The sequence below is a fragment of the Epinephelus moara genome, chromosome 16 (genome assembly GCF_006386435.1).
Source record: "Epinephelus moara isolate mb chromosome 16, YSFRI_EMoa_1.0, whole genome shotgun sequence".
Classification (NCBI taxonomy): Eukaryota; Metazoa; Chordata; class Actinopteri; order Perciformes; family Serranidae; genus Epinephelus; species Epinephelus moara.
Window position 1 is genome coordinate 5,019,750 of NC_065521.1, and position 20,773 is coordinate 5,040,522.

General features: G+C 41.3%; 1 protein-coding gene across 8 annotated transcripts in view; it reads right to left on the reverse strand.

The window, feature by feature from the left end:
* The window catches only part of vps13d (vacuolar protein sorting 13 homolog D), a 274,881-nt gene extending 265,402 nt beyond the window's left edge, over positions 1-9,479 (reverse strand). For 6 of the 8 annotated variants that reach the window (XM_050064560.1, XM_050064557.1, XM_050064565.1 and 3 more), the window contains exons 1-2: positions 8,943-9,479; positions 2,385-2,587 (exon numbers count right to left, since the gene is read on the reverse strand). In XM_050064560.1, the coding sequence (XP_049920517.1) occupies positions 2,385-2,481 (97 nt within the window). In that variant the 5' untranslated portion in view covers positions 2,482-2,587; positions 8,943-9,479. Of the gene's footprint in view, positions 1-2,384; positions 2,588-3,646; positions 3,955-4,344; positions 4,493-8,942 lie in introns of those variants that run through there. The other 2 variants (XM_050064558.1, XM_050064559.1) reach the window with 2 other exon arrangements.
* Positions 9,480-20,773: the final 11,294 nt, after the last annotated feature.

The window sequence follows — 20,773 nt, forward strand, 5'->3', positions numbered from 1 at the left end:
AAATATTAAAGTAGACATTAGAATACATTAGAATAAAATAGAATATTAAAGTAGACATTAACATAAAATAAAATATTAAAGTAGGCAATAAAGTAAAATAAATAATAAGAACAGTAAAGTAGACAATCTGAAATATATACAATATACAATGAAATGGTTGTAGCATTATAAATGAAAGTCAGACCTGGATGGGAAGATTTTGTAGCTGGGTATCAAGCTGAAGCCCGAGAAGCCTTTAAAATATGGGATACTGCAGGCAGACCCAGACAAGGAAATATACTTGAGCATAAACAGCATACTAATGCTAGGTACAAGTATGCCATCCGATACATCACTAAAAATGAACAAGCCATAAGGGCTGATTCCATGGCTAAGAAATTGTTAGGCAATAATGTTGCTGAATTTTGGAAAGAAGTAAGAGTTCTCAATAACTGTAAAGTGTCTTTACCCTGTACTGTAGACGGAACATCTGGATCACAAAACATTGCAGAGCTTTGGAGACAGCATTATAGCAACTTGTTTAACTGTCTTAAAAGTGACCTGTATAAGGTGGACAGTATTAGGGATGATGTCTCTGTGGAGATTAAGACTCATGAAGTGTATCAAGCTATTAATAGGATCTCTGATAATAAAGCCAGAGGACTTGATCACATTACTGCTGAACATCTTAAATATGCGAGTCTCATAACTGCTCCGCTTCTCTCTTTGTGTTTTACTGGTTTTATGATTCATGGTCTGTTGCCTGATTCAATGTTTTCTGTTTTGTTAGTATCTGTTGTTAAGAACAAAGCTGAAAAAATAAGTAGCCTAGACAATTACAGGCCCATTAATCCCTCTGTGTGTTTATATATTTACTTTTTATACGCTCCGTTGTCTTTGTAAAGTTAACATATCGCACCGTCATTTCAAACTCAACCTCGGCTGAGAGAATCCCTCCATTTTCTAAATAGGCTTTTATTCTGAAATATTTGTCAGAACTTCCTGTGGAAGATACAGTAGCTTGATAGTTTATGTGTGGCGCTTCAAATGTAGCTCCTGCCATCTGCTGACACTTTTAGGTGACTACAACAACATGTTGGCTGGCACATGAACAGACACAGTTCTGGCAGTGACTCAAATAATAGTGAAAGTAATAAAAATAGGACAAGAATAACCTGATGACATCACACACACCGTGAAAGACGACCAGGGATAATTGGTGAGTACCAGCGTGTAGCGTGTACCAGGCATAATGCGAGTCTGAAATATGTCTGACAGCGAGTCCTACTCCACCTATTTAGACTCCACCGTAGACAACGGCAGCATTTCTCCGACCACGTAGCGAGCCACAAGCTCCGTGGCTTCTTTTAGACTGTTAGGTTTAACGTTATCTCCGTTATTAGAACCAAACGACAGCCGTTGCTGTTTCGGAGCTGAAGGACCAGCGTTCTAAAAGTAATGGAAGTAACTGATGTCTTGTTTGAAAATGTACTTAAGTATTTGATTACTCAAACAGCAAACTAACGCGTTAGGTTACTCGTTACTGCAAAAAGTAATCAAAGTACTCTAATGCGTTACTTTATAACGTGTTATACCCAGCTCTGGTCCTGACCTTGGTACATTTAAATTCCTCTGTTAAACTAGATACTGGCACCTGAAGTATCCCTTTTCCATACAATGCAATGCATTACTTAAGTTAATTTTAGTTTAATAAATTTGGCTTGTTTTAAGTAAATCTTTTGTGTGGACTCCCTTCTTGTCACATTCACTGAGCCAGTTTGTGACAGTTTAAAAAAAGAAACAGTGTTGGAGTTTTTGGCAGACCAATTTTTAAGTCTGGTTTTTACCATGCCGCAGTTTGCACAACAAAAACAGTTTACATTCTGCAATTTTTTGATGCATTCTTATTCCGTCTTTATTGTATGATTTTGTGGGCCAAGCAAACCCTGTAGAAATCAAAGCTTTCAGTATACATGATGGCATTAAAATGTTTTTAATCTGTATTTTGTGAGGTCCTGGCAGTAGAATAAGCCACTATTAACCTATATAAAGGCCCAGTCATGCAAGAAATAAAAACATGAAAAAAATACTGTGATGTACCGTGAAATCACCAGAATCTTAGAAAATACTGTGATAAAAATGTTTGGTCTGACCGCCCAGCACTAACTCTCAAAAACACTCAAAGTATTAGACTGAATCACTGCTGCTCTCAGAGGACAGTGCAGTTCAGCTGTCTGATATGTCACATTTTCATTAAGCTGAAGCATTAATGTATAGTATCTCAACTACTCAAAGAATGAGGTGACTAAAAATGGTAACCATATTTTCAGTTCCTGCAACAAAAAGTTGATGCCAGCCTGGCAACAACTTTTACCAGTTAGTGTTAAGCCCTGATGTGGAATTACCTTTCAGAAGGGCAATGGAGAGCTGATCTGTGTTCAGGTTGCTGACATATTTTCCAAGGTATGTGTTTAGCACCCAGGCAACGAGACCCTCCAACATCCTGGTGGCTCAGGGATGACGAGAGCTACTCCAACGTGTAAGGTTATTCTGATGATGAAAAGTATGACCCCTCGGCTGTAGCCCTCACAGGTAAGTAGGTCAACGTCTGATAAACACAGAACATATGTTTGATTAATCAATAGAGACATATTGGTTTTATTATGAAAGTAAATTGATTGAACTGTTCATCAAAACTCCTGTATCAGTGAGCACACATATACATCAAAGTCCATTCTAAAGTCCGTTTTTTAAAAAAAAAAAAGGTAAGTAGTACTTCAGTGTCACTTTACACAACTGTTAGTGTGTCAATATTATTTCATCAGGCTTTTGTTACATGCTAAAAACACTGGAACCCAGGTATGTGACTCCATCCCCACATTCTTTTCACCGACAGAGCCGTACCCAAGCTCTACAGTGACGTAAAGCATAAAGTTGAGGAATAATAATAATAATAATAATAATAATACATTTTATGTCTGGGCGCCTTTCATGGCACTCAGGTCGCCTTACAGTGTAAAATACAAAGTAAAATACAATAAAATACAACGTACAAGATAATTAAACATTTTACAACAAACAAACAAAAAAATATCAGTTAATAAAGCAAACAAAACAAACATAAACAAAACATCTACCCACTCAAAGAGAGAAGGAGAGCCTGAACAAATGAGTTTTCAGCCTGGATTTGATGTGTGGTAGAGAATCAATATTTCGGAGGTCAGGGGGGAGTGCATTCCAGAGTTGGGGAGCAGAGCGGAATCTTTGAGTACAGTAGGAAGGGTGGCATTGACTTGTGATGCCTGGACTTCAAGGTCAGTGGATTCATATGTGACTATTAGGGATGCACTGAAATGAAAATTTGTGGCCGAAGCCGAAGCCGAATAAAATGAAACACTTGGCCGAATACCGAGTATCGAATGCCGTTGTTTAGTTTTTCATTAGTTTTTGCAGAGGAACACCCTTCAGATTAGTGTTGTCACGGTACCAAAATTGGGACCCACGGTATAGTGTTGTCACGGTACCAAAATTGGGACCCACGGTACGATACCAGTGAAAGTATCACGGTTCTAAGTAGTATCACGATNTGCGGTGAGGTTTGTGGACCGTTACCTGCCACAAAGAGAGAAATGTGAACGGCTCGTTTCTCCTCTGACACGTCACATACCTGTGTGCCGCCACAGCTCGGCTGTTCAGGTATTTCTGGACAGTCATGACACCAACGAAGTCTTACTGGACCTGGAGCTGGGCTTATCCGTCGCCGGTAAGCCGTTATCTTGCGCCGCGGAGCACTATGGCCGCAGTATTTGACAGGAATACATTCCTGTCTGTGTCTGTGACCCCCATTCAACCCACAACCGACAGGATTTGCCTTTCGTTTCTGCTGCTGGTTGAAATCTGTACTCTCACAGCGTGCTGCTGAATGATTTCTTTTGCTTGCATAAAACTGTTTTTAGTTGCAACTGCCGACAACTTACTCCGTCCGTCACCGCACGCTGTTTGATTGTGTCATCAAAACACGCCGCTATTATTTGGCCTTGCTTTTCACTCATCAAAACACGCCGCTATTATTTGGCCTTGCTTTTCACTTATTCCACCGAATACCGAATGTGTGGGTTTTTTTTGCAATATTCGGCCGAATATATTCGGTTACCGAATATTCGGTGCATCCCTACTATAATGGCACATAATCTCACAGAGAACTGGCGACTGCTGTCTCATGTTCTCCAAACTAGAGCAGTACATGAGAGTCACACCGCAGCAAACATAGCAGTCCTCCTGCAAAATGCAGCACAAGAATGGGAGATTGAAGTTGTAACAGAAAACGCTCCAAACATGGGTGTTGCCATTCAGTGAGGTGGATACCTGCATGTGAAGTGTTTCACTCAAGTGCTTAATCTGGCCTCGCAGAGGGCGTTAAATCTGCCAGCAGTTCAGTTTGTCAGGTGTATGCAGCATTGGTGACAGGTTTTGTGACGTGTTGGTCAGTCTGTCTGCTTTGCATCACATTTTGCTGCACTAAAAATGATCAAAGTCAGATGAACAGACTGTAAACTTTATCTCATGAGATAAAACTGATAATGATTAAGTTTTCCTTTAGACAAATAATTTGCAGTCAGAAAATAGGTAATATATCCCAATATATTTTAGCGCAATACTCAGCATATCGAAATATCGCAATAACATTGTATTGTGACAATATCGTAACATCGGTCCTCCGGTGATTCCCGGCCCTAGTGAGCCCTGGTGCACGGGAGCATTATCATATATGTTTCTCCAATCTTTAATTCAGGATTTCCTTTAATTTGTCCCCCATCTGTATTTGTACTAGGGATGCGCATGATTAGTCGTCTAAACAACTAAACATCCGCCCTCTCACTTGTCGTCACCAGAAATATTAGTTGGTTAAAGTAATTAGTGTGTTATTCATGTACAAGACCGCTTAACTGTCATGCAGCCACCTGCCACTAGTGGGGGCTACAGAGCCGTCAGGCAGCAGCCCCCTCCCGCGGTAATGCTCGAGTAGACTGGAGTTTTGAAACAGTACAGTGGGATATTGGAGGGATGTCCTCTTGCAAAACGAGCGCAGTTTAAGTGAGTTTTTGTCAGATAATGTGTGTTACATTCATACTGCATGGCCCAAAATGCCTCTTATTTCAGCTGAGATAATAATTATAATAATATAATAATAATTATAATTTAGATGTCGTTTTATTAACTTTAAAGTGAATTGCTATCATTTCTGTCAGATTAGTCTTGCCACCAGACAATCAGAGATCTCCGCCTTCTGATAGTCTGGGGACACTCCTTTCTAAAGTGTGTTTAACACACCGGAGAAAACGGCCGGCAACAAAGCAACGCCTCTTGCATTTTTAAAAAGGACACGCCTTCCCAGAAATGTGCGCTCCCCCTTTTTCTCATCCACAAAGAAACAAACACACAGAGAGCTTGAAAATGGATGCCGAGAGATTTAAGTCTGTTTTATCAAACGTGTGCTCAGTCCACAGGATTGTGGAAATGAAGGACTTACAGCGACTTTGTTTAAAACTTTTAATGCAGTCGGACTATGTTTACGAGTACAAGAGTTCAGCGAGCCACCGAAGGACCGCCCTGCAGATTTACTATTGGTTCTGCAACATAGGGAGTTTTTTTAAACTCTGAAATTGTATTCGCCCATCTAAACACAAAATCAGGGAGAAAGACATCAGTCTTTAGTTAAGCAAAGCGTCTAAAGACTGACTTGTGAGTCTACTGTCAGATAATCTGCAAGGTTCAATGTGCCCCACATTTCAGAGGCAATTTATTTATTTTAGATGTTATTTTAGTGGTCAAGTTTTGACTGAGTTGCCGTCATGTTCACATTCATACTGCACGGCGCAAAATGTCTTGTACTTCAGCAGCATTTAAAATCGGACATGGTTGTTGAAGATTATGATTAAAGGCTTCAAAGGGCTCTTAATGCACACAATATTTTTTAGGACAATGCTTCAAATACTTAACAATAAATTGTGCTAAATTTTGACTGTTTTGAGTGTTTTCCCTTTTTTAGACTAGTCTTAAAAGATTTTCGTTTCGTCAACAGGGAAATTAGTCGCCAGAAACATCCCTAATTTGTACTAGGGCCAATCAAAAGCTCCAGTAGGCAACATTGTTTTGGTATAATTGAAGTAAAAACTTTATAATATCCTCTAAGCATAATGTAAATCAAGTGGTCTGAGACAAACAACAGGTTTCTGCACCTCACCATGGCTCTGTGTTTAGCCTCTAAAGAATCAGTATCGTGCCGATGTGCATCCAAAGGTTAGTCTCGCCACCAGACAATCAGAGATCTCCAGCTTCTGATAGTCTGGGGACACTCCTTTCTAAAGTGTGTTTAACACACCGGCGAAAACGGCCAGCAACAAAGCAACACCTCTTGCATTTTTGACAAGGACACGCCCTACCGGAAATGTGCGCTCCCCCTTTTCTCGTCCGCAAGGAAACAAACACACAGAGAGCTTGAAAATGGATGCCGAGAGATTTAACTCCGTTTTATCGAACGTGTGCTCAGTCCACAAGATTGTGGAAATGAAGGACTTACAGCGACTTGAGCCATTTTGTACCGCTACACGTGTTTCTAGTTGGACTGTGTTTACGAGCACAAGAGTTCAGCGAGCCACCAAAGGACCGCCCTGCAGATTTACTATTGGTTCTGCAATGTAGGGAGTTTTTTTAAACTCTGAAATTGTATCCGCCCATCTAAACACAAAATCAAGGAGAAAGTCATCAGTCTTTAGTTGAGCAAAGCATCTAAAGACTGACTTGTGAGTCTAATCAAAGGTCAGCTCAAACCACTGCGTTCCTATTGGCTGTTCTACTGCATATGCGCGTTCCCGTGCCGCCGGCAGAAGTGGAGAGCAAGCGGCAATGGCGAACAGTGCACCAGGTAAAATAGCTATTCCAGCATTGGCTACAACTGCCTACACAGCTAAACCCAAAAAAGGAAGCCAGAACTCGGTTCCCCGGAGCCCCGGAGGGAGGGAAAGGGTGAGGTGGGGCCGGGCCCGGCCGGAGGGCGCGAGGGTTTTGCCGTGGGAGTGGAGCCGAGGGCTCTCCGCGGAGAGCGAGAGCTGAGCCTCGGGAGTATGTGCGGGACCGCGAGGGAGGGATGGGGAGGGCTGCTGCGCGGAGATGGAGAGCCGAGCCTCGGGGTATATGTGCGGGGCCATGAGGGAGGGATGGGGCGGGATGGGGCGGGCTGCTGCGCGGTGAGGGAGAGCGAGGCTCGGGAGTATGTGCGGGCCCGCGAGGGAGGGATGGGGAGGGCTGCTGCACGGTGAGGGAGAGCCGAGGCTCTCAGAGAGGGAGAAATAGAACCAAGTAGGATAAAATACTCGTGTGCTCGTCTGGTAGGAGGGGCTCAGGGCGGAGACGAACGAAACCTAACTCAGATGAGACTCAAAAATCAACCGTTTTCAGGCTTTCTACCTACTGCAGCTTTAATTTCAAAGGCTTACTTTGATATTTTTCAACTTGGACTCTGTTTTCCCAGACATATGTGTCTAAGTGAGTAGTGCTAACTAAAGTTTAGAAACTGGTCAAATAATGAGTGAGAGGGCTGCAGTTGGCAGCAGCAAAACAGGCTGTATGTCCACTAAGTGGTAGTTTTTGCCACAGACAGGCTCAAATTATAATTACTATTATTATTATTAAGAGTCTAACAACATTATGGAATGTATCCTTACAGAGGTAGACCTTTGTTGTAAAGAGTAAGATCCTTTTTATTTTATCCAAACAGCCCCGAAATTGCCATCGCCAAACCCATCAGACTCTATTTAAATAAAGAGTTATTTTAGTGTATGTAGAGCCAATGTATTTTTACACCTAACTGAGAGAACAAAGGGTTTAATTCAACCAAACCAGAGTTGGTGATACTTTGAACAATGGAAAGACAAGCCAAGACAGCTTTTGTAAGTTTTATTTCATTTTTGTGGAGTTTGAATGAAGTATGTGTCTGCGTTCTCCGAGTGCTCTAGTTTTATTATAATAAAACTAGAGCACTCGGAGAGCGGAGACCTCTGCCAAGCAGCTCGGATTTCCTGCCATTTTATTATTTTATCCACTTTTATCATCTCTTCCTTGTCCCATTATCAACCTTTCCCGAAAATTTCATCAAAATCCGTTCAAAACTTTTCGAGTTATTTTGCAGACAAACAGACCAAAGCCAGCGAAAACATAACCTCCTTGGCGGAGGTAATTACTGTTCATTTAAATGGAGTCTGGTGGCTTTAGCACTGGTGATTTTGAGGCTGTTTCTGATTAAACACAAAGGACCTCACTTTAATAAAAAAGGTCTACCTCTGTAGGAATTATTTTCATTATATTGTCAGACAGTATGAATAACAATCTGAAACTGTCCTTGGCAAAAACAAAAAACACTTAGTTGATGTAAATTGACGGTGCAGAATTGCCCTAAGTGATAACATTGCAGCCTGTTTTGCTGCTGCCACCTGTGGGGGTCTCACTAAAAACTAGACCAGTTTCAAAAACTGTTGTTGTCTTTAGTCACTTGACACAAAAACATGAGAGTGGGGTTCAGATTGAACAATACCAAAGTTGCCCTTTAACTTGTGCTGCTGTATTCAGGGATAATGCGATCTCTAAACTTGTATTCTTACTTTCACGAGCTAGACGGCTAATTAGCTACAATGTGGCGACAAACCACAGACTGAAGCTTTCCGAGGTCGTGTGGTCAATGGCTGCATTACAGTTAGTTACAGAAGTAAAGGAGTGACAGCGCCTAATTAAAGTCGGTGGCTTACCAAAGACCGCATTCACTTATCCTGTGTTTGCAGAGCGACAGTAACTTTAAGACACACAACTTCGGTTAGCATCAAAGCAGCATTGTAACTACCTTACTACAGCTGCCAGAACCGCAGCGTCAATGTAAGGTTACTAGACAAACTGCAGGGTTATTGACTCACCGCCAGAGACGACAGTTGTGGCTCTTCATCCACACAGCTTTGCCGAGTCCATGCCGGTCAGACGTCACTGTCAGTCGGTAGTCATGTCTTGTCAAATCCACTACGGACAGGACTAATGCTATGCTGACATTTCGCGTTAGTAAACGTTAACGTTATATCAGCTGAACACTGTGGACTGTCGGGCAGCGTTCCGACATCAACCAACAGTGACAATGACACCGGATTTATTTAGAAGCTGTCACCATCTGCGCACAGCACTAAACTCGGCGTGGTTGTGGTGACGGACAGGGCAAGGTTGTGATCCTACTTAGCTAGCCACTTTGCTAAAACTAGCTTGCGAAGGTTAAGTACTCACAGCCGAAATCAGACAGCTAGCGGTAAATCCAACTCAGAGACAACAGCAAGCGCGTGTCATTTCATTAAAAACACACGTATTCCTCCAAGAATATCGATGTAACTGTTGTATTTCGAGACTTCATAGTTGAGTGTCGCTGCATCGTATAAAGGAACACTTCCTAATAGCGTTGAACCTCCAATACATACTTCCTGTCATGTGACGAAAACAAACCGTTCCTCTCGTGTGGCGTTGAAGTCCAACCAGGAAAAACGGCCATTTTTGCACTGAACAGCGACTTCAAGTGTGCGTTGCGTATCACACACTTTTTCTTTTTACTTTTAGTCGGTACTAGCAGCTGCCCCTAAAAATACGTACTGATGCATGCAGTATGCATACATATTACGATGTACTACTTTCGCATAACATTACGCCCTTAACTATGACCATTTTGCTTTTATACTTCTTAGTTAAAACAAGCACCACTTATCGAGTTCACCAGAGACAGAGATTAACCCAGAGAGATCTGCTGTTGTTACTTTGCAATGTATGTAGTGAAAGTTATAACTGCACGGACTGTAGATTCTAGCAGATTATATTTGCCACAGTGAAGTTACATCTGCACTTCTCCCCTACATTGTTATTAGGGTCCGTGCAGCTAAACTGCCAGGACACTATTGTAATCCTAGGTATTCTTCTTCTTCTTCTTCTTCTTCTTCTTCTTCTTTCTTCTTCTTAGGAAATCATACTTCCCATGGGTGAAAACTCACCAAACTTTGCACAAAGGTCCAGTCTCATGACAGATATCCNAAATTATGAAGTTCATCACTGTTTTTTTTTTTTCAAAAACTGTAAAACTTCTTAAACCTATCTCCTCCCACAATTTTTGCTCAATTGACACCAAACTTGCTACAGAGCATCTTCAGACTGTCATACAAAAACTGCATTTCTCAGATTTTTGATTTATCACAAATTGAGCCTACAGTGCATCAAAATGTTTGACTGTAAACAGTACTGTAAACATATACATGCAAATTCTTGCTAAATAAATCTTGAATGTTCATGAAAAAAATGACAAAATTCTAGAGTCATGGTAGATGATGTGTGGCAAATTTCAGAATTTTATCTCAAAAACTGAATTTTTGACAGCATTTTGAATTTTGCTCTAATGTGAAGAATTGGAGTCAATTTAAAAATGGCAATTTTAAACATCAGTTTTTCACTTATGGAGCAAATCAATCATTGTTACAAACAAATTACCAACATCTCCATGCTGTCTAGATGCAATATGTGTATTTTCAGATTTTTGTCTTAATAACTGAATTTTTTACAGTGGTTTCAAATCTGCCTTTTCATGCACGGACGGCTGCTTTCCTACACAACAGTGTATGGCTTACTCAATTTGTGAAGCCACTGTTGAGTTGCTACTTGCCAATTAGCTCAGAGCGGTAGATGACCGTCTTAGGTTCCGGAGGTTGCGGGTTTGAGCCTCAACTGGTGCAGAATCCACATTGTAATTTAAACATCTTAATCATCTTCCTGTGCTCCAGTTTATTGCTTAGAATTGCTTGAGCCTGACTCATCGTTGTTCAGCATCTACAAGTCTTCTTCCTGCTAGAAAATCTGCCTTCTCATGCTTGAAAATAAACCAAACTTTGCACAAAGATCCAGTGTCAATACTTTAGTGTGAAACCATCTGAGGCTTCTCACTTTGCACATAGCTCAACTAGTTAAACATCAGTTTTTCACTTATGAAACAAATCAGTCATTGTTCAAATAAATTACCAACATCTCCATGCTGTCTATATGCAATATCTGTATTTTCAGATTTTTGTTTCGATAACTGAATTTTTTACAGTGGTTTGAAATCTGCTTTTCCATGCATGGACGGATGCTAAACCTGCACATCTGGCTTAGTCTGTTTGTGAAGCTACACATGATTTGTCACTGACTAATTAGCTCAGTGAGACAGAAATTGATCCTTAGTCTCAGAGGTTGTGAGTTCAAGCCTCAGCTGATGCAAAAGGCAGATTGTGTTCCTAAATGTCTTCCAATTCTTCTGCTTGTTGCTCATAATTGCCAATTAATATTCCTATTATTACTGTTCACCTGGGCATCAGTTACTTGAATGTCCTGTCATCTGGCGTTGTGACTTCTAACAGGTGTCAAACTGCCAGAAAAGCTTTTAAGCACACACACACACACACACACATATACACACACACACATACACACACACACACACACACACACACACACTGGATAGCTCAGCAGTTAAGGCTACTGATCCCGGTCAGGGCAGGTAACACATTTTCAGTCTGGACCCTAAGGCAAGGTCCTAAATGCTTCTAGTCTACCTCAGGATGAGGGAAACTGCAAAAACAAAAGTCATACCAGCTCGAACATCGCCCATGTCAACAAGGTCTGTGTCTCGTGTTGGAGAACCGAGGCAACCTAATGAGAAATGGGCTACTGGAGCATGACATAGATTGACTAGAGCAGAGAATATGGAACTGTTGTAATGCTACTATACAAGTAACCCCAGCAAGAGGGGGTTACATGCAGAGGATGTGGGATATGGATGCTTTGAAACCCAACATCCTACCTGACAAAGAAACAACTCCTACCCCAGTGTTCCAACATCCGCAAACAGCAACTGCTATCTCAGCTAGAGAATGATGAGGTACAACAAACATGCTACAGCAAGGGGGAGCCAGGACAACAGGTCAAAGTGGAAACTCTTACAGTACAGATTCCCTTACAGCAAGGGCAAATGACCTGAGATTGAGAATAATGAATAATAATGAATAGATAAATAATTAATGAATGAATACATGAATGAATAACTCCCTCCCTCTGGCTACCTGCCTAAAGAGATACACAAGAGAAGCAGAAGCCAGGAGAATAAATAGGATGCTCCCCACTGAACCATCCAAAGTGTACTCTCAGTGGCTGAAACTGAACAATACTGGAAAAGCATATGAGAGAAGGAGGCATCACCTAACACCAATGTTAAGTGGCTAATGGATCTAAGAGCCACTTAGTACCCTCTAAAAGTCTGCTAGAACAAGAGCCAGTTACCATTACAATGGCAGACATCCAAAAAAGGAGTATCAGGTATGAAGAACTCGACAGCACTGGGCCCTAACATGATCCACTCCTACGGGCTAAAGAAACTAACTGTACTTCATGAACGCCTGGGAGCACAAATGAACCAGCTGCTGATTGATGGGACCCATCCAGAGTAGATGACCCAGGGACGGACAGTCTTGATCATGAAGGATCCCCAGAAGGGCACGGTCCCATCCATCTACTGGCCAATAACCTGCATCTGTACAGCATGGAAGCTCCTGTCAGGCATCAATAGGCACATAGCCCATTATATGAGCAAGGCCCAGAAAGGAATTGGTAGTAATACCAGGAGAGCTAAGCTACAGCCACTGGTCGATAGAGCAGTCACCCAAGACTGCAAGACCAGGCAGACCAACCTGTGCACCGCCTGGATTGACTACAAGAAAGCCGACAACTCAATGCCACGCATAGATACTGGAATGCTTGGAAATGTATATATATACATATATATATCTATAGATATATAGATATATATATTATCAAACATTGGTAGAAAATACAAGAATATACAGCATCGTGAAGAAGATGTTCCTTCTATTAAAATACTTAAAAAAAACTTAAAGCACCAGGCATATGAAATTTGCCAAAATTAGGTAAAATTTACTGTGAACAGTAACAGTAAGAAGTTATTAATGGAATGATGTAACTTTGGTACAGGGCCAGGCTCGGGACGAGGACAGAGAGCGCAAACACCACATGAGCACTTCTGGCAGGTAGTTGTTGTTTCCTCCGCAGGGGGGGCGCTGTTGTACTAATACATGCTGGTTCACAGTATCTGCACTGTGTAATATTCTACTTGAATTTAAAATGTAATAATAATCATATCCAAAATACTACAATAGTGACCCTCAAGCAGCAGACACAATAACTACTTAATTACAGTAAAAGGAAAAACAAAGAGTCAGTACACCAACGTTATAAAGGCTGTTTTCTATTTTTTTTAATTCAATGAAACAGGCTTAATTGGCATGCCATTTGAAGGGTGGTGCCAAAGCACAATCACAACAAAAGGACAACACATACTTTGCAATGTTATTCTTACCTGTTGTGCTCTTTTTAACCCAGTTGGTTAGGGATCCACTACCTTTAGCTGCCTCACACAGCTCTTTATTTTTTTGTTGAAGTCTTTATTTTTGCACTAAAGAATAAAATATTGTGATTAATAATAGAAAAAAAAAATGACTAAATGAAATGTAATGAACACACACACACACAGTACATACAGACATACATATACATACATATTTGTGTGTTTGTGTGTGGAAAAAACAACAATCATGGAGTAGATGAGTAAATGAAAAGGCAGTGAGCTGTGAGATGAACTCCAGCCCGTATGTGTTGTTGTTGTTGTTGTTGTTGTTGTGTGTGTGTGTCAAAACCCATGAAATGTAGGAGTAAACAAAAAGGCAAAGTGTGAGCTGTGTGGAAATGAAGTGTTGTGTCTGCTTCTATGGCGCTGGCACTATTTTCTCTAAATAGATGTTGCTTTTCAGTCCGGTCAGAGATTGTATCCAAATCTTGGAGTTTACATTTTTGTAAAGAACTTTGTTCTGATGCCTTCGTATGTGCTACATTGTAGTAGGAAATGTTGCTCTGTCCCCTTTTGACTCTGTGGACAGAGGTGACACAGCCTGTCTTATCGGGTAGATCGGGGTAGATCACCATTGTAACTTACTCTGAACTTATCCTGCTCCGGAGCAGGGTAAGTTCAGGGTTGAATCTGATCCTAAAAAGCACCACCCACTGGCCAATCAGCTGTTCGGAAAAAAATGACTCTGCTGACAGAAATGCAGCCCAGTCATGACTGGAAGTTTCATTAATTTGATTGATTTTGATTTGAAAGTTTATTTTGAACATTAAAAAAGAAAAGAAAGCAACAACAACAGACAATGAAAAGATTGTTCAAAAAGGAGTGGAAAGAAGTCAAAATTTCATCCCACCCCTTCATAAGAAAGAAACTGATCATTTGCGGACACTTAAGCACCATTAATTAGTGCCAACATTTTTTTTGTTGTTGGAGGAAATGATCCCTGTTAAAGATAATGGGCCCAATTGACAGCTTTGCTGCTGGAAATGTGGAAAGTAGCGTATCATGTCTACACTTCATGGTGTTTGAGGGATTTTCCTTTTTGTTTTTTAAAGAGGGAGACTAGGTATATTTTTGCGCAGCTGTTAATTTCTAACACAGCTCAATATCAGGATGATTTTATTCAGACTATCAATTTGGTGTTGATATGATTAAATTGTGGCGTCAGCTTTAAGCTTTATTGTAGCATATATAACGTTATGACAAAGAAGACTAATTTATCAGACGCAATGATGTTAGACGATAATTGTAATACACGCAATTCATCTGCGCAGCATTGATATCATGGGATTCAAGGGTGTGATCAGTGTCAAATGTACAGGTACAGGTACTGTAGCTACTTGAACCAGTGATGAGTAATTTAACCTACACATAATTTTATTTGCTACCTTGTTTTGTCTTGATTTTTCCCTCTCTCCTCCTCTATTTCTTCTTTCCTGACCCGTTTTTTCCTTCTCTATTATGTGATTTCATTGATGTTTTGACAGGGGAATTTCTTTGATAAGCTTTTGGTGGCTTCTAACCTCTCTGGCACTTTTCTTTTTTTAATCTTGTAAATTTTATACTGTCTGTTTTTAACATTATGTGCAAATAAACTAATCTAAACTAAAACTAAACATTATTCATCCCGTTATGCGTTGCCACGCATGTTTCCTCCTCCTGCAGCTGCCACAGTGTTGGCCTTTTCTGTAATCTTGCTTTTCTCCTCCTCATATTTTAGTAGTGCACGTTCACGGCTCTTGATAAAGCAACTCTGGGTTGAGTTACCGAGTTGATATCCAGCGTGGTGATACGGATTATCCTGATTGCCATTGTTAGGGTTAGTCAACCCAGGATAGGTCTGGGTAACCCAGGAAAGGTTGATCTCGCTTCGTGATACAGGCCCCAGGTCTGCCTGTGTCTGCCAGTCTCTATGGCCAGGCTGTGATCACTGAGTCTGTAAATAGTCAGTATCCTTCTCAGTTTCTGATCTGTCACAGTGGACAGATAGTGTGCCATCATGTACTGTCTGTCAGTTTTCTATCTCTCAATGCAGTGGAGGTGAATATTAATAGAACCCAGTTTAGAGCTAGTGAGACTGTCTGCGACAGGTGTGGAGTAATGATCTCAATCTCACAATGGATGAAACGACATTGGCAGAAATTTGGCATTTGGCGAAAGAGATCTCTATATGTAACAGAAGAGATCCAGTTTAGGATATTGCATCACTTACAGATTACCCTCCAGCTGAGACATAGGATGAATCTGAGTTTGACAGAAATGTGCTCCAAGTGTCATGTGGAGGTGGGTGAGTTACAGGCACTGTGTCTGGTCATGTGTTCATATTGAGGGGTACTGGGGTAAAATTACTGATAAACTCAATTTGATTTTTGATGTCCACCTTGACCCTGGGCCTCAGGCTCTGCTCCTGGGCTTACCCAGCCCTCATAATAAGGGCTCTTATCAAAGAAGGCAGTTCAATATTCTTACATTCGCTGCCCAGAAAAATATACTGCTTAAATGGATTGATACTGCACCTCCTACAATTATATGATGGCAAAAATGATATTTGAGCTAATACCAATGGAATATTTAACATACAGATTCAAATGTAAAAATGCAGTTTTCTTTAAGACTTGGACACCCTTCTTTAAATATGCTGGTAAAAGACTCACAAATATTGTCCTAAAGGGAATGCTTGACTCCAGCACTGACAACTGGCAAAATGACATCTTTGGGTCATAAGGTTAGATTTCTACTTACTTGGTGATTGATTGATTGTCATTTATTTATTACTCATGTATTTTGTCTTATGAAATTTTGTTGAAAATTTCAAATACTTTAATTTATGTAAGTTTGTGTCCTTTTTTCACTTATTTCTCTCAAGATGGTGAGTTGTTGCGTCACTGTCAAGTGTAATGGGCTGAGCGCTTCTATGTGCATATGTTTACTTAGGTGCTATGACACCTCCCATAGTACACCTACACAATTGCATGCAATTATTTTTCCAGGTAGGTTGTGGGCTATGTATATCTTATGTCAGGAATTTCAGTATAAGATGTGTAATTTCTGTGGCCACTGTTTGTTTGTAGTGTGTTCGTTTTGTATGTTTATGAAAAAATTCATAATAAAAATATTGTTAAAAAAAAAGAAAGAACCCAGTTTAAAGTCCATTCTCACTGAGGGCGAATATCTGCGCGGATTATTCTTGCGGAAAAATATAAACGTTGATTTCATGGGTTCTTATGGAAGTTTGCACACCGGGGCGGAACTTTCGTGCGGTGAAAAAAGTTTCCGCCCAGACTTTGACCCCCTGCGGAATTCGCCGTGGAACCAGAGATATTGGATGAAGGGAGATACCCAACTGTAGGCTTATCCAATGTTAAGAAAATGGTTACTCTTCCTGTCTCCTAAGTGGGCGTGGTTAGCTCTCCCTCCAATCAGAGCCTGTTCTCCCTCGACCCCCCCCCTCCCCACCACCATGTTGAACAGAGGCTCTGTGGATGTCTGTGTATGCGGATCGAGAAGCAGATGGAATGAAAATACATTCTTCCTATTATTGCAGCCTATTGTTGCACAAAGCTTGGGCATTTTTTATTTATCACTAGCGGTAAATAACTGTTTGTAAGCTAACTGTGATTTTACCGCTTGTTTATCAAGATCACGAGATCTCGCGAGAACTTGTTTTCTGAGACGGACAGGGCTCAAACAAAGTTAGCTTTCTCTTGATCTGTGGGGATGAAAAATGCAGCTTTAGTGTCAGAATATTGGGAAGATGTGTGGCTTGTGGAAAATGAACCCAATATTTACTTTAGTGACTACAGGGTGAAAGAATTGACCATAAATTGTGATCACGTTCATTTTCCTCATTGACGACAATACATTCAGAGCTGCCGCAAGTCTCCTACGGGGGCGTGGCGCTGACGTCACTGAATCAGGAAGTGAGCTGAGTTGGGTATCTCGCTTCATCCAATATCTCTGGTGGAACTACACAGCAGGGCCAATGAAATTGTTTGTTTATAGTTGCGCAGACCCGGGAGAGTCCAAAATCCAGCCAGGCAGGACAGTATGGGAGAAAGGTTGATAACCCTCGTTTCACAGCACCCCGTCCTTTTTGATAAAAGACAGGATGATTTTATGAACAATGAATTAAAGGACAACGTCTGGCAGTCCATTGTCCAGCTTGGTGGCTGTGGTGAGAGTGGTAAGTGCTAAAGAAAGTTGATGTTGACGTTTGTTAAACGTTAGCTTGCTAGCTCGCTGCTGCTATTCTTGTCCATGTTCACCCACACCTGTTCACACCCCGCGGAATTGGAACACAACAACGTGAAATTCTGCACCGCGTCTGTATCGCGCCTGTGTGTGGTTTAAACATGGAAAAGCGCTGCGTGAATATTCCACAAATCCATCCAATGAACCTTTAGTTTCTTCAGTGTGGGCTCAACAACCCATAAGTGGAAAATCACAATCTTAAATAATCTTAAATAGTTTTCGGTATGTCCAGTGTTCTGCTATATAAATCAGCTGAGCCAACCTGTCCTCCTCAAATTACATAAATAAACTGAAAACATCAGCCTAAAGTGCAACATACACTGGTGCCGGTGCGGCACTGTGGCCGTCAATTGCCGCCCCCCAACACACATTGGCAGCGGCGCGCAGCGGCGCGCAGCGGCGCCGTCGACACTAAAGTGTATTTCCCACCCCAGCCCGCTAGGTGGCTGTACCTACACTAGTTGCCAACAGTTGCCAACTGCTAGTAACGGAAGAAGAAGAGGAAAAACTTTGAGGCAACAACAACTTGGATATCACGGGTGAGTTTCTTATCAAAATCGTCTTTTAAAAATTTGAAAAAATGAATAACGTTAAGCATCCAGATACCCCTTTGAAAGCTGCAAGTGAAACCCACAATTGACTATCTTAAAACATTTAGTTAACGTATATAAAAGGCTTTTCCGGTGTGGGTTTGTTCGTAGAATATAATGGAGGCGGGCGTTTTGACGCGCGGCGTATGGCAGCAGTGTGTGTTGCACTTAACAGTCAAACACAGAAAAAAGAAACAGCTTTCATTAAAGATAGGTCAGATATAGTCAGGGTTTCACATCTGTACAGATGTCATTTTAAGAATCCTTACAGCCCACTGACTACAAGTCTCTGTGCTGGGTCTGCAGTCGGTGGAGAATAATTGCAGCACCTGGCTCTAAGAACTGCAGCCACCTCGATCTCACAAGTTTATTGTTGTCCACTTTTGCATGACATCAAAGCAAGTCGGGATGAGATGAAGTCGGACACAAATCTAACTGGCATGCATTGTGCGTCGATGGCCAGTGATTGAATCTGGACAGACCTGGCCCATCTTAAACAAGCCTGTGTATTTCTATAGAAACAGAGGTACACCGAGTCTGACCACCCTGTTGTGTTATGCAGGCGCACTGCCTTTTAATACTGTAGGTTTAATTCATTTTTAATTCAAAGGGGCTTTATTATTGTGGGAAAACTTGTGTTTAATTTGCAAAAGCAAGTGTAAAATAAAAACACAACAAACACAAATTAATACTGCTGGTTTTATCTAAACACAAAACATACTGTTTTATTTATTACCATTTACTAAATCCAATTCAGGTACCGTCCTAATAGGTACTGAAAAATAAGAACAAAGGAACCCACCTATTTTACTCAGTCAAATAATTGTTGTCAGGGAGCGGTTCTGCTGCAGGCAGTGCAGGAAAGGGCTCACACCTGATCTCAACCCCCTATATGTAGGCTCTCAAACAAGCCAGGTTTCACCTCCTTCTTGCTCCTCCTCAGACCTGCTCTCCACAACATGGCATACCAGATGCATCAGGTAATCCATGGTCTCTGATTGTGGAATGATTTAAATTGAGTATAGCCTTAGTTCAGGCAGGTGACGATGTCAAGTAGCCCAATCAACCAATGGATCAGCTGATTGATGAAAGGGAGTCAGCTGATGGATCACATGATACCTTTCTATGCAATCAATTGGCCAATCTCATTCAGGGCGCCCTATTTAAAATACTTTGTCCTGCCTACTGTTGCTGCTTCCTCCGCAAGCTGCTTTGCCACCCGCCTACACCCCAGCTCCTCCTTTTCATGTTGTTGTCTGACTTATCAATGTCATTTCTGTTTGTCAATGATGCTTGCTCCATTCTGTTCTTAGGGAGTCTTTGCTGCTTTCCCTGCCTTAGGCTGTCCATGTAAGCTCATGGAAGGGCAGGGAGGTGTGCTCTCTCTCTGCCTTAAAGCTTTCCATGAAGGCATGTGGAAGGACGGAGAGAGCACACCTCTCTGCCCTTCCTCTCTGCTTTCTGAGTAGAAAGACAGAGAGGCCCCAGAGTTCACTGATGTCACCAGTGACGCTGATGGTGGTGTCCTGGAACTTGCTCCAGACTGCATAGTGTGGTGCAGACTGCAGGGCGGTCTCTGATTGGCCTGACCATTTCCAGACCTCATGCATCACTGAGGGGGTACACAGTAATTTGCTTACATACCTTGATCTTAACAGGATGGCTACGAGTTTGCCTTTACCCAAAGGGAGAATTGATTTCCTCTGTAGCCTGAATGGCATACAACAGTGGTCCAGTGTCATTATTCCCCCTTGTGTTGCAGTCAATATATTGATGGAAGTCAGGGATTACCTTCTTATGGTTAGCCTGATTGAATTCTACGGTAACAATGAGTGCAGCATCAGGATTACCGTTCTGTGAGTGGTTCAGGTCTGATTAGGGTTGGGACTCGTTAGGATTTTAACGATTCCGATTCCTTACCGATTCCTTCTTAACGGTCCAATTCCTTACCAATTCCTCTTACCGATTCCTACATTATATTCATTATACTTGCTATACTTAAACAAGTATATAATAAACACAAATGCAATCATACAAATACAAAAACTTTATTCTAACTGTTGCACAGTACAATTAGATGAAAATACACATTTGTGTGTGGTGTGTATTTCAGATTTAGAGCTTGTATCATCTCCCTGAGAATATATAACAACAAAAAGTGATTCTCTGATTTCTACAGTAACACTATTAAAATTAACCACAACAATGTAATAAAAAATACTTATATGCATTCATGCTTGGGCACTGTTATTTACGTGACAACACCTGAACAGAACACACACACACATTGGCTATTTGTTTCTATCTCTCCCCTCGCTGGAAGCGGACTTCCAGCCGCCAGCCTCCGCCTTGATTAAATGCTGAAAATTAAATAAAAGAGGGAGACAGGTGTCTCCTATTTTATGTTATTTTGTTATATTTCTACCGCTCCCCTCGC